This window comes from Eimeria necatrix, genomic scaffold, assembly GCF_000499385.1.
Source record: "Eimeria necatrix Houghton genomic scaffold, Enh_scaff7, whole genome shotgun sequence".
NCBI classification, from domain to species: Eukaryota; Apicomplexa; class Conoidasida; order Eucoccidiorida; family Eimeriidae; genus Eimeria; species Eimeria necatrix.
In genome coordinates, this window is record NW_013654529.1 from 237,345 (window position 1) to 249,472 (window position 12,128).

The 12,128-nt window shown below is 60.3% G+C and overlaps 2 protein-coding genes across 2 annotated transcripts; one reads left to right on the forward strand and one right to left on the reverse strand.

Moving 5' to 3' along the window:
* Positions 1 to 273: 273 nt before the first annotated feature.
* On the forward strand, positions 274 to 4,734 carry ENH_00077070 (zinc finger (C3HC4 RING finger) protein, putative; the record flags this gene model as incomplete). Its single annotated transcript, XM_013582636.1, has 10 exons — positions 274 to 327; positions 632 to 667; positions 927 to 1,043; positions 1,466 to 1,563; positions 2,022 to 2,104; positions 2,351 to 2,442; positions 2,590 to 2,955; positions 3,222 to 3,376; positions 3,609 to 3,684; positions 4,459 to 4,734. 10 exons carry the CDS (start codon positions 274 to 276, stop codon positions 4,732 to 4,734), a joined length of 1,353 nt encoding a protein of 450 aa, XP_013438090.1.
* Positions 4,735 to 5,495: 761 nt separating this feature from the next.
* Positions 5,496 to 11,537, reverse strand: ENH_00077080 (hypothetical protein, conserved; the record flags this gene model as incomplete). Its single annotated transcript, XM_013582637.1, has 2 exons — positions 5,496 to 5,620; positions 5,741 to 11,537. The coding sequence occupies 2 exons, from the start codon at positions 11,535 to 11,537 to the stop codon at positions 5,496 to 5,498; spliced, it is 5,922 nt and encodes a 1,973-aa protein (XP_013438091.1).
* Positions 11,538 to 12,128: the final 591 nt, after the last annotated feature.

Genomic DNA, 12,128 nt, shown 5'->3' on the forward strand with positions numbered 1-12,128 from the left:
GCAGCAGCGGCCTCTGCCAGCCTTCTGCAGCAGCAGCGGCAGCTGCTGCTGCTGCGGTGCTAACAGCAGCAGCAGCAACAGCCGCAAATCGAAGTTGGAAGCAGCAGCAACGGGAGCTCCCCAAGAAGCCTCCATTTCCCTGGACGCAGCAGCAGCAACTGCAGCAGCGGCCGCTGCCACTGTGGTAGTCATATTTAGCTGCAGCAGCAGCAGCAGCAGCAGCAGCAGCAGCAGCAACAGCAGCAGCAGCAATTACTGTTCTTGTTCGTCCCAATGGGTCTGGCGCACAGCCGCACCAGCCGGCAGGGGTCCTTCTCCATCCGTCCTGTGAGAGCAGCAGCAGCAGCAGCAGCAGCAGCAGCAGCAGCAGCAGCAGCAACTTAATGTTTGTCTCTCTCAAAGTTGCATCGTTTGCTCTCCTGTTGGCCTCTTTTTCTTAATTAGTCTTCCCGCTGCAGCTCTTGCTGCTGCTGCTGCAGCTGCTGCAGCTGCTGCAGTTTTGGCTCCGAGCACATGAGGCGCAGCAGCTGCTGCTGCTCTTTCTGGTACTGCTGCGGCTACGCAGTTGCTGCTGCTCCTTTTGCTGCTGCTGCTGCTGCAGCTGCTGAACCTGTGTGTTGTTTGTGCGCAGCAACAAGTCGTCTCCCTCGCAAGAGGGGGCCCGACGGTGAGCTGCTGCATCTGCTGCTGTTGCTGCTATTGCTGCTGTTGCTGCTGCAGCTGCTGTAGTTGCTGCTGTTGCGTCTGCTACCGGCCTTGCTTTGGCTGCTGCTCTGCTGCTGCAGCTGTTGCTGCAGCTGTGGGCGTTGCTGCCGATGCTGCTTATTTCTGTCGGCTGCTGCCGCACGCATGCTCCCCAGTGCAGCAGCAGCAGCAGCAGCAGCAGCAGCAGCAGCAGCAGCAGCAGCTTTGTGGTGTTTCTGCAGGGCGGCATGACAGGGCCAGAGTCGCAGCAGCCGCCTTTGCCTCAGCTGTCTGTACAGAAGACATTTATTGTCCGAAATCCGGTTAACCTTATCAAGTCCTCGCTTGCAGCAAGTATTGTAAGTTGCTGCTGCTGCTGCTGCTGCTGCTGCTGCTGCTGCTGCTGCTGTTGCTGCTGCTGCTGCTGGCTGCTGCCCTTGCTGGCGCCATTGCTGCTGCTGTTTCTGCTGCTCTTGCCACTGCTGCATCTGCAGGTGCGCTTCTGTTGCTGCTGCAGCCGTTCGCGCTGGCAGCAGCTGCTGCTGCTGTTGCTGCTGCTGTTGCTGCTGCTGCTGCTGCTAGCAGCGCGTCGCTGCTGTTCGTTTAAGCCCGCGTGCTTCGCGTCACTTCAGCAGCTCACTTTGCTGCTGTTTCTTAATTTTATTTAATTAATTAAATTAATTAAACTAATTAAATTAATTAAATTAATTAAATTAAATTAACTCATTTATTATTTTCAAAAACAACTTCTCCAACTGGCTTGTTTGCTGCTGCGCTGCAGCAAGACAGCCGCGTCTGCGTCTCCTTCCGCTTCGACAGTTTGTGTCCCCTCGATGTCTCTCTTTTCTTTTTTCCCAGGCAGCCAGACCCCCAGTATTCGTAGGACCTGCTGCTGCTGCTGCTGCTGCTGCTGCTGCTACTGCTGCTGCTGCTGCTGCTGCTTGCGCTGCTGCTGCTGCTTGCGCTGCTGCTGGTAGTGTTATTTTGGTGCTGCTGCTGCCTGGCAAGCCCTGTCGGTGGCTTTGCTGCTATTGTTTCTGCTGCTATTGCTGCTGTTGTTGCCAATTCTGCTGCTGCTGCTGCTGCTGGTGTTTGCGTAGTTGCTGCTGCTGCTGCTGCTGCTGCTGCCATTGAGTTGCTGCTGACTTCGCCCTACCGCTCGTAGCGTCGCTGCTGCTGCTGCTTAGCTGCTTCTGGCAGCAGCAGCAGCACGCTAACCGCTGCGGCTGCTGCTGCGTTGTGTCTTTGATTGGTCTTTGATTGCTGCTGAAGTTTGTATATTTTCGACGTCTGCTGCTGCTGCTGCTGCTGCTCTCCTGCTGCTGCTGCTTGTGCAGCAATGAGCCCCCTTGCATGTTTGCTTCGCCGCCAAGAAGGTTCGGCGCAGGCCTGCAGCAGCTATACGAAGCTGCTCCACAAGGTTTGCTGCTGCTGCTGCTGCTGCTGCTGCTGCTGCTGCTGCTGCTGCTTCTCTTCCCTGTTGCTGCTGCCCCAGCACCCAGCTAACTGCAGCAGATGCGATGTTTGTTACTGCGATATGGAATAGAACCAGCTAGTGACCCTTCACGAGTGCTGCTGTTGCAGCAGCAGCAGCAGCAGCTGCTGCTGCTGCTGCTGCTGTTGCTGCTGCAGTATAATTTTGAGATCTGCTTGCGTGCTGCTGCAGAGTCGCCGTTGGCTTCGGATTGCCTTGAATTCCTGAGGGCCAAAGGGCCGGCGCAGCAGCAAGAAGAAGACTGCGACTTGCTGATACGCCTGGTGAGCTGCTGCTGCTGCTGCTGCTGCTGCTGCTGCTGCTTCGATGCCTGAAGCTGTTGCTGCGCCGCCTTCTGCCGATCCGTCTGCTGCTGCTGCTGCTTCTGCTGCTGCATTTCTCAATGCGTGCGTCTGTGCGCTGTTTCGCAGCGAGCTGTTTCTCCAGAGGAAACAGCTGAAGCAGCAGCTGCTGCTCCAGCAGCAGCAGCAGCAGCAGCAGCGACAGAGGGGGGACTCAGAGCAACAGCAGTGGCAGCAGCAGCAGCAGAAGGGGTGCGGCAGCAGCTGACCAGTGTGGCCTTTGTCCTGCAGGAGTCACCCCACAGCAGCACAAGTCCTAAATCGCAGCAGCAAGGGCCAGACGAGACTGAATCGCCCAGCCGCAGCAGCAGCATAACTGCAGCAGCAGCAGCAGCAGCAGCAGTTGCTGCAGCCCATGACCCTGTGGCCACTATGTGGCGCCTCTGTGTCCTCAAGCAAAGAGTGGAGCTGGGATCGCGTTCCTTTGAGGTCCAAGTAAGGATGCCTGCTGCTGTTGCTGCAGCAGCAGCCTCCTGTTGCTGCTGCTGCAGCTGTTGCTGCAGCTCCTGCTGTCATTGTTGTGCTGCCGCAGCTGCTACTGCTGCAGCTACTTAAGCTGCTGCAGCTACTGCATTTACTGCAGCTGCTGCAGCTACTGCAGCTGCCGCAGCTACTACTGCTGCTGCAGTTACTGCAACAGCTGCTGCTGCAGCTACTGCAACAGCTGCTGCTGCTGCTGCTGCTGCTGCTGCTGCGCACAGGAGATATTCGGTATTGATGGCGGCCCAGGGTTTGGCCGTCGGCGCCAGGCCACCACAGAGCTCACTAACGGAGCAGCAGCAGCAGCAGCAGGAGACGCAGCAGCAACTGCTGCTCCTACGCGTTTAAGTTCAGGGGAAGAGAATCTTTCTGGGAGGTGAGAGGCCGTGCTGCTGCTTCTGCTGCTGCTGCTGCTTTCGCTGCTGCTGCTGTTGCTGCTCTTTTCTTCCGCGCTGCTGCTGTTTTCATTCCCGCACATCCCGCATTGCTGCTGCCCTTCGCCCACCTTCGCCACCGCAGCAGCAGCCACCGCAGCAGCAGCAGCAGCAGCAGCAGCAGCAGCAGCAGCAGCAGCAGCAGCAGCAGTTTGTGGCTGCGTGCGGCTGCAGGGAGTGCGTGATCTGTTTGGCGGAGGAAAGGACAACAGCAGTTTTGCCGTGTCGCCACATGTGCCTTTGCAGCGAGGTGAGGCAGCAGCACTTTCTATTTATTTTATTTTTATTTTTATTTATTTTATTTATTTTATTTATTTATTTTATTTGTTTTATTATTTCATTTATTTTATTTATTTTATTCCTTTTTGTTGCTTCCCTTTTGCCTCCTTTTATCTCTTTCTCTTGTTGGCTTTCGCGGGCTCTTTCTGCTTCTTCGTTTCTTCTTTCGGAGCTCTTTTGGTCTTTTTTGTTCCTTTTTCTTTTTTTAAATCTTCTTTTTATCCTTTTTAATCTTTTATATTCTTTTTTCTTTTCTTTCTGCTTCTTTTTGATCTTTTTCTCTTTCTTTTATCTCCTTTTTCCCCTTTTCTTCTCTGCTGTCGTCTTCGCCGCTCCGCGTACACCTCACAAGCGGCAGCAGCTAGACTCTGGGGTGTACGTACACCTCAAGAGCAGCAGCAGCTTTTCCCTGGGGTGTACGTACACCTCAGCAGCAGCAGCAACTTTTCGATTTGGTGTCTCTTCAGTGCGCCGGCATTATGAGGCTGCAGACGAACAAGTGCCCCATTTGCAGACAAGGCAAGTGGCTGCTGCTGCTGCTGCTGCTGCTGTTCTTGCTGCTGCTGCTGTTGATTTTGCTGCTGCTGCCGTTGCTGCAGCTGAAGCGTGGGGCCGTTTTCTCTGCGGTTGCTGCTGGGAGCTGGTGCTGCTGGAGGGACGTTGCGCTTGGCTGCTGCTGCTGTTGCTGCTGCTGCTGCTCCCGCAATAATTGCTGCTGCTGTTGTTGCTGGTGCTGCTGCTGCAGTCGTTCGGTCTTTGCTGCAGATATCAGTGGGCGATGGAGAAGCCCCGCTTCACCCTCCCTAGAGGAGCAGCAGCAACAGCAAGTGAAGCTGTTATGGCTTCTGCTGCTGCTGCTCTTGCTGCCGCTGAAGTTGCTGCTGCAGCTGCCGCAGCAGCGCTCGCCGCAGCAAGTGCTGCCGCCGCTCGTGCTCCTGCAGCACAGCACCATCTACGCGTTTCAATGGCTAAGCAGCAGCAGCTGCTGCTGCAGCAGCTGCTGCTGCTGCCGCTGCTGTAGCGAATGTGACTAGGGACATCTTATGTATCTCGTATGCAGCAACGCCGTTTGCAGCAGCAGCAGCAGCTGATGCTGCTGCTGCGACTGAATCATTTAGACTGCGAAGTGCTTCTTTGTTTGCTGCCACTCGTGCTGCTTCTGCAGCTGACACACTAGCAGCAGCAGCAGCAGCTGCTGCAGTAGTAACAACTAGCGACAGCAACAGCAGCACAAAAGTCCCTAGTACAACAGCAAAACTAGCAGCAGCACGACGTAAGCTAGCAGCAGCAGCACTACGTAAGCTAGCAGCAGCAGCAGCAGCCCTACATTAACTAGAAGCAGCAGCAGCAGCACTGCATTAACTGGAAGCAGCAGCAGCAGCCCTACATTAACTAGAAGCAGCAGCAGCAGCACTGCATTAACTGGAAGCAGCAGCAGCAGCGCCACTAGGCTAACTAGTTTCTAGCGTGGCTCCTCTGTCCGAAGCACGAACCGCTGCTGCAGTCTGCTGCCGCTGTTGCTGCAGCTGTTGCTGCAGCAGCTACTGCTGCTGCAGCAGTTGCGCTGCAGCGGCTACTGCTGCAGCAGCTGCTTCCGCAGCAGCTGTTGCTGCTGCTGCTGCTGCTGCAGCATTGCTGCTGGCTCAGTATAAATGCAATTGGCCAGTTTACTTAGTATAAAATGAGAAGCATGCCGCAGGCCTTCTGCCGAGCAGCAGAAACGTGGTGTTGAGGTGTATGTACACCTCGACACAGCGGCAGCTCAAATCGTTCCACTTAACATTAGCTGCAAAGGCAGCTGCAGCAGCGGGAAAGCTGCTGCTGCTGCTGCTGCACCTGCAGCAGCAGCTGCTGCGCCGCCGCTTCACTCACTCGCGTCGGCAGCAGAAATGAGGGCTTCCCTTCAGCTGCAGCCAGCGGAAGGAGCAGCAGCACAAGCAGCAGCAGCAGCAGCACCAGCAGCAACTGCTGCTGCTGCTGTTGTGCGCAGCCCTAAACTTCTGAGTCATTTAAAGCATCAGGCTTACCGTGCAGAGCTGGCTCTCGCAGCAGCTGCTGCTGTTGCTGTTGCTGCTGCTGCTGCTGCTGCTGCTGCTGCTGCTGTGTGGGGCTCGGGGTGCTTCTATCGCAGCGCCGCATGCCATTAAGTGCCACGTGCAGCAGCCTCACTTGGCCCTTGTTTGCGCAGCTGCTGCTGCTGCTGCTGCTGCTGCTAGGTCGGCTCTTGCTGCTTCTCGAAGGCAGATTGCTGCCGCTCCTGCTGCTGCTGCTGCTGCGCCCGTTGCTGTTGCTGTTGCTGTAGGGACTGCTGCAGCTCCACCTGCTGCCTTCTTCACTTGTGTTCGACTGCAGGCGTGTTATTGGCTGCCTCCCTGGTGCTGCTGCTGCTGCTGCTGCTGCTGCTGCTGACGCAGCGTCAGCAGCAGCAGCAAAATTGTGGTTCGGGCCCGCGTGGTTGCTATTGCTGCTGGCGTTGCTGCTGCCATTTCTGCTGTGGCTGCTCTTGCTGCTGCGCCCTTCGGCAGCAGAGTCCCGTCTACCTCGCGCTGCAGCTGCACTGGCAGCAGCAGCAGCAGCTGCTGCTGCTGCTGCTGCTCCATGTTCAAGTCGTGCAGAGAAACCAGAACGGTCCGTAGAAGCAGCAGAAGCAGCAGAAGGCGACACTGCTGCTGCGGGTGAAAGCGCCGGCGACAGAGGTGCTGTTGCTGCTGCTGCTGCAGCTGCTGGCGAGAGTGGCGGCACAGGCGCTGCTGCTGCTGCTGCTGCTGCTCCCGCTGCTGCTGACGCAGCAGAAAAGCGGTGAAAGACTCGCCACTGCACCTGCTCAACAAGCCAGTGCCGCTGCTGCATCGAGTCTCTGTCCCTGCTGCTGCTGCTGCTGCTGCAGCTGCCGCTGCGGGCTTCGTCCTTAAGCGTTGCTGCTGCCGCTGCTCCTGCGGGGCGGCGACCAGAAGCAGCAGCAGCAGCAGCAGCAGCAGCAGCTCCCCGCACTTCTTCATTTGTCGAGACGGGAGCCGCAGGGGCAGAGGCAGCAAAGAGAGGCCCTGCTGTGCTGCTGTGGTCTCCCGCGGCCGCACAGCCGTTTCCGTTGCTGCTGCTGCTGCTGCTGCTGCTGGCGTCAGCAGCAGAGGCCGCCACCGGCGCTTCTGCAGCAGCTGCAGCAGAAGGCCCCTGCTGCTGCTCCTGCCGCTGCCGCCGAAGGGCCCCGGGGACATATAGCTGCTTCTCAGCTCTGTGCTTCAAAGGAACGCGATCTTTCGGTTGCTTCCTTTGTGCTGCTGCTGCTGCTGCTGCTGCTGCTGCTGCTGAGGGCGACGCCGCATCATTGTCTGCGGCAGCAGCTGCAGCAGTTGTTCCTGCTGCTGCTGACGGAGAGGTGGCCTCGTTGTCTTGTGCTGTTGCCGCTGCCGCAAACGCATCACCCTTGCTGCTGCTGCTGCTGCTGCTGCTGCCGTGGCTGCTGCTGCTACCATGGCTGTTGCTGCTGCCGTGGCTGCTGCTGCTGCCGTGGTTGTTGCTGCTCCCGTGGCTGCTGCTGCTATTGCGCACCTCCGCTGCACGACCAGTCACACCATTTCCTTTGCTGCTGCGGTTGCTGCAGTCGCCGTTGCTGCTGCTGCTGCTGCTCACGTTGTTGCTGCTGCTGTTGCTGTGAAAGAGCAGCTCTGGGGCAACATGACCAACACCAGCGGCAACTGACTCGTGCTGCTGCTCCTGCTGCTGCTCCTGTTGCCGTTGCAGATGCTGCTGCTGCACTTGCTGTGGCTCCGGCTGCTGCTGGTGCTGCTGCTGGTGCTGCTGCTGCTGCTGCTGCTCCTGTGGAAAGCCATAGTATTCGTCGCAGCTGTCATCGATACTGTCGCACCACCGCCGTGAAGGTGGCTGCGCAGCTGCAGTCCGCTGCTGCGGCTGCTGCTGCTGCTGCTGCTGCGGCTGCTGCTGCTGCTGCGGCTGCTGCGGCTGCGGCTGCTGCTGCTGCTGAGGAAGAGGCTGCAGCTGTGGCTGCAGTTGCGGCGGCTTCTGCTGCTGCTGCTGCTGCTGCTGCTGCTGCTGCTGCTGCTGCTGCTGCTGCTGCTGCTGCTGCTGCTGCTGCTGCGCGGTGCGTGAGACCCTAGATCTACTGCTGGAGTGACCAGCCCCGCTGCTGCCACCAGCTTTGCTGCTGCTGCCGTTGCTGCCGCTGCCGTTGCTGCTGTTGCTGTCTCTGCTGTAGCTGTGCCGGCTGCTGCGCCTCTCAGTTTCTGGCTGCCGCACCATGAAGCTCTCTTCTCCGTGCAGCAGCACCTGCTGCTGAAGGTGCTGCTGCTGCTGCTGCTGCTGCTGCTGCTGCTGCTGCTGCTGCTCCAGCGGCCGCTGCTGAGGATCCAACGGTGCTAAGGAGCTCTCCAAGCACGTGGCCCCTGCGCTGCTGCTGTTGCTGCTGCCACTGCTTCTCCGCTGTTCAGCTCCGGTGCTGCTGCTGCTGCTGCTGCTGCCGCCGTCCAGTGTGCGAGACCGCGGCGGTCTGTAGATCTGCTGCAATTGCTGCTGGTGCTGCACTTGCTGCAGCGTCTGCTGTTGTTGAAAGTGCTGCATTTGCAGCACTTGCTGCTGCTGCTGCTGCTGCGGCTGTTGCTGCTGCTGCTGCTGCTGCTGTGGCTGCTCCTGGTGGTCGCCTTGGTGAGCCAGCTGCAGGTGCTGCTGCTCCTGCGGGTGCAGTCTGGGATTCCGCTGCTGCTGGTACGGCTGCTGTTGCAGCTGCTGCTGCTGTTGGAGCTGCTGCTGTTGGAGCTGCTGCTGCTGAAGCTGCTGCTGCTGAAGCTGCTGCTGCTGCAGCTGGGGGTGCTGCACCTGCTGTTGCTGGTGCTGCGTTTGGGTGTATGGCGGGAGTTGATGGGGGAATCTTTGTTGCTGCTGCTGGATTAGGAGCTGCTGCTGCTGCGGCTGCGGCTGCTGCGGCAGCCGCTGCTGCTGCGGCATGCCTATGAGCCGCTGCTGCATCTGCAGCAGCTGCTGCTGCATGCGCTGCACCTGCTGCACAAACGGAGGCACAAGCAGCTGCTGCGGAGTCAGCGAAGAGAGCTGATGCTGAGCAGCAAAAGATGACAGCAGCGAGAGAACTCCCTGAGGTGAACTTGCTGCTCTTGACAAATCCGACGCATGCATCCTTGCTGCAGCAGCAGCAGCTGCTTGCTGCTGCACCAGCAGTTGTTGCTGCTGCTGGGCCGCCAAGTGTTGCTGCTGCAGCAGCATGCCCATGCAGCTGCTGCTCTGTGCTGCAGTTGCTGCAGCAGCAAATGCTGCCTCGCAGCGCTCTTCTGCTGTAATGAAAGCAGCAACAGCAGCACGCGCCCGCCGGCGCTGCTCTGCAGTGAGGGGCTTTCTGTGTCTGCTGCTGCTTGCTGCAGCAGCAGCAATGGCAGCAGCAGTTGGGTCCACCGGGACGGGGGCGGGCGGGAAGGGGCTGCTGCTGCAGCAGCTGCAGCAATGAGCAGCAGCAAGCACCGACTGCTCCACGGACTGCACCAAATCCGCAGCAGCAGCAAGACCCGAATAGCTGCAGTACCTGCAGCGCTTGACGAGGGGCTGTATGGGGACTCGCTGCTGCAGGTACTGCTGCTGCTGCTGCTGCTGCTGCTGCGCGGGGAGCAGCGCGAGCTGCTGCTGCTGCTGCTGCTGCTGCTGCTCGTAGATCTGCCGCGCCCGCGCGTGCCACCAGGGAGCTGTTGCTGCTATTCGAGACAGAGTCCGCAGCCGCGAGACTTCAGAAGAAGGCAGCAAAAAGGGCCCCCCATTAACACTATCTCTTTTCCAATCAGCAGCAACAGAAAGGGGCAGCAGCGGCAGCAGGGGGTCCAGCAGCTGCTGGTGCAGCAGCAGCAGCTGCTGCTGCAGCTGCTGCTGCGGCCGCAGCACCGCCAGCCGCGTCACGAAGTTGCAGGGGCAAAACAACACGTTTGCTGTGTCTCTTAAAGCCACAGGCAGCAGCAGCGCAGCACCTCTTTTGCTGCAGTCGAAGAGCTGCGAGCAGTTGTCGTCTGCTGCTGCTGCTGCTGCTGCGCTGCAGCGGCTGCTCATCAGCTCCCCCTCCTGCTCTTCAAATACGGCGGCCAGTTGGGCGTGCGCTGGGCAGGAGCACCTGCACTGTTCCTGCTGCTGCTGCTGCTGCTGCTGCAGCAGCAGCAGCTGCTGCTGCTGCTGCTGCCGGTCTGCGTCGGAGCTGTCGGCGGGCGACGCCGCGGCGTCGGTCGCGTCGCTGGTGGTGCACTTGCTGCTGGTGCTGCTGCTGCCCGTGCTGCTGCTGCTGCTGCTGCTGCTGCTGCTGCAGCTGCAGGGGCGCTTCAGCGCCCCACAAAGCACCGAAAGAGGCAGCAGCAAAAACAAATCTGCATGCACAGTGGTCCGGACATCTCGCCGAGAAAGAAACTCAGTGGACCACCAGCCTCCTTCTTGGCAGCAGCGGTGAGACCGCAGCAGCAGCAAGTGGCCCTCAATTGCTGCAACAAGCCAGCTGCTGCCTTCTCTGCCCACGGGCGACAGATACTCCAGTTCTAAAGCCAGCCCCCCTGCTGCTGCTGCTGCTGCTGCTGCTGCTGCTGCTGCTTCTCCGGTGGCTGCTGCTCCCGAAGAGCGGACGCCCACCGGGCTGCTGCAGCCGGAGGGAGATCCCGTCGGCTCTTCCGACGCAGCAAGGGCTGCTGCTGTTGCAGCAGCAGCAGCAGTTGCTGCTGCTGCTGTGCTGCTGCTGCTGCTGCTGCTGCTGATGGTGTCGCTGTACGGCGAAGCCGCGGAAGAAGACGGCGGCGACTGAGCCCCGTCCCGCTGGCGCTGCTGCTGCGCCGCCTGCTGCTGCTGCTGCTGCTGCTGCTGCTGCTGCTGCACTGGAGGCTGTGGCGGCTGCTGCAGCACCGGCAGCAAATAGCGGTCGTCCTGTATCTCTTCAAATATAGCAGCAACGCCCAGCAGCAAATCTCGGCGGATGCTTTGCAGCTCTTGCTGCAGTTCCTGCGGCGCCATGGGCAGCGCCGGCAGCTTGCTGGCAGCAGCGGCTGCTGTTGCTGCTGCTGCTGCTGCTGCTGCCGGGACCTGGGCGGCGGGCCCGTGGGTGGGGCTGCTGCTCCTGGTGCGTTTCTCCTGGAGCAGCAGCAGCTGCTGCTGCAGCCGCAGCTGCAGCTGCTGACTCACGCAGTGGGAGTGAAACAGCTGCTGCAGCAGCGAGAAACGAAATAAAGCCTTTATGTAGCTGTCCAGCAAAAAGTGACTTCTGCAAAGTTCATATCTGTAGACAAGCCAAGTCCCGCTGCTGACTCTTGCTGCCATATCGATGCTGGGGTCTCCGCCTGCCACGCCTGCTGCTGCTGCTGCTGCTGCAGCAGCAGCAGCAGCCGACACGCCCGGGGGGCACCCGTACGCCTGCAGCGCAGCAGACACGGCCGGAGGGCTGCCGCCCCCGCCCGCTGCTGCTGCTGCTGCTGCTGCTGCTGCTGCTGGCGGTTGGCTGGCGGAAGCCTCGGGGGTCACCAGCAGCTGCTGCAGCGCAGCATTCCCTGTGGGTCTTCCGGCTAACTGCAGCTGCTGCTGCTGCTGCTGCTGCTGTCTGTGCAGGTACGCCTTGGCGGTTTCCGCTGCTGCGGCTGCGGGCGTGTTGTTCGCGGTCGCAGCAGCAGCAGCTGCTGCTGCTGCTGCTGCGGGGCTGGCCCCAGCAGCAAAAGTGGAGGCCCGCGGGGAATCGAACACAGACAAAAGAGACTCCCAAACCCCGCCATGTCCATAAGCGGAGAGAATTTTAATTGCTGTCTCTTCCATGTTTTTTGCTGCTCCGGAGACGAGCTGCTGCTGCAGCATCGCAGCACGTCGTCGGGCGGCAGCAGCAGCAGCAGGGCTGGTGGCTCCTGCTGCAGCGCCGGTGCCGGGGCTGGCTGTTGCGGCTGCGGAGTCCACGCCGGCAGCGCCGCCGCCGCCCGCCGCTGCAGCAGCAGCAGCAGCAGCAGCAGCAGCAGCAGCAGAAGGACTGGCCACGATGAAGAGCGTTTGGCTCAGCCCTCGCCGCGAACGCAAAGACCTAAAAAAGTGGACCAGCGACAGCAGCAAAGGGTGCAGCGCAGCAAGAGCTTGTTCGGGAATGCCCAGGAGCTGCGTGAGCAGCGTTTTGGGTCCGTCCGTTGCTGCTGCTGCTGCTGCTGCTGCTGCTGCTGCTGCTCCTGCGACGGCCGGGGCGGGCGCGCCGGGCGCGGCCGCAGCAGCCCGCGCGTCGGGCTGCTGGTGCAGCGCGTGGGCGTGCTGCTGCTGCTGCTGCTGCTGCTGCTGCTGGTGGTGGTGGCGGTCGTCCTTGGCGGGAGGCGCTGCTGCTGCTGCAGCTGCAGACGCTGCGGGCGGGTGCTGCTGCTGCTGCTGCTGCTGCGCGAGGCGAGCGGCGGGCGCAGCCCCGCCCGCGCC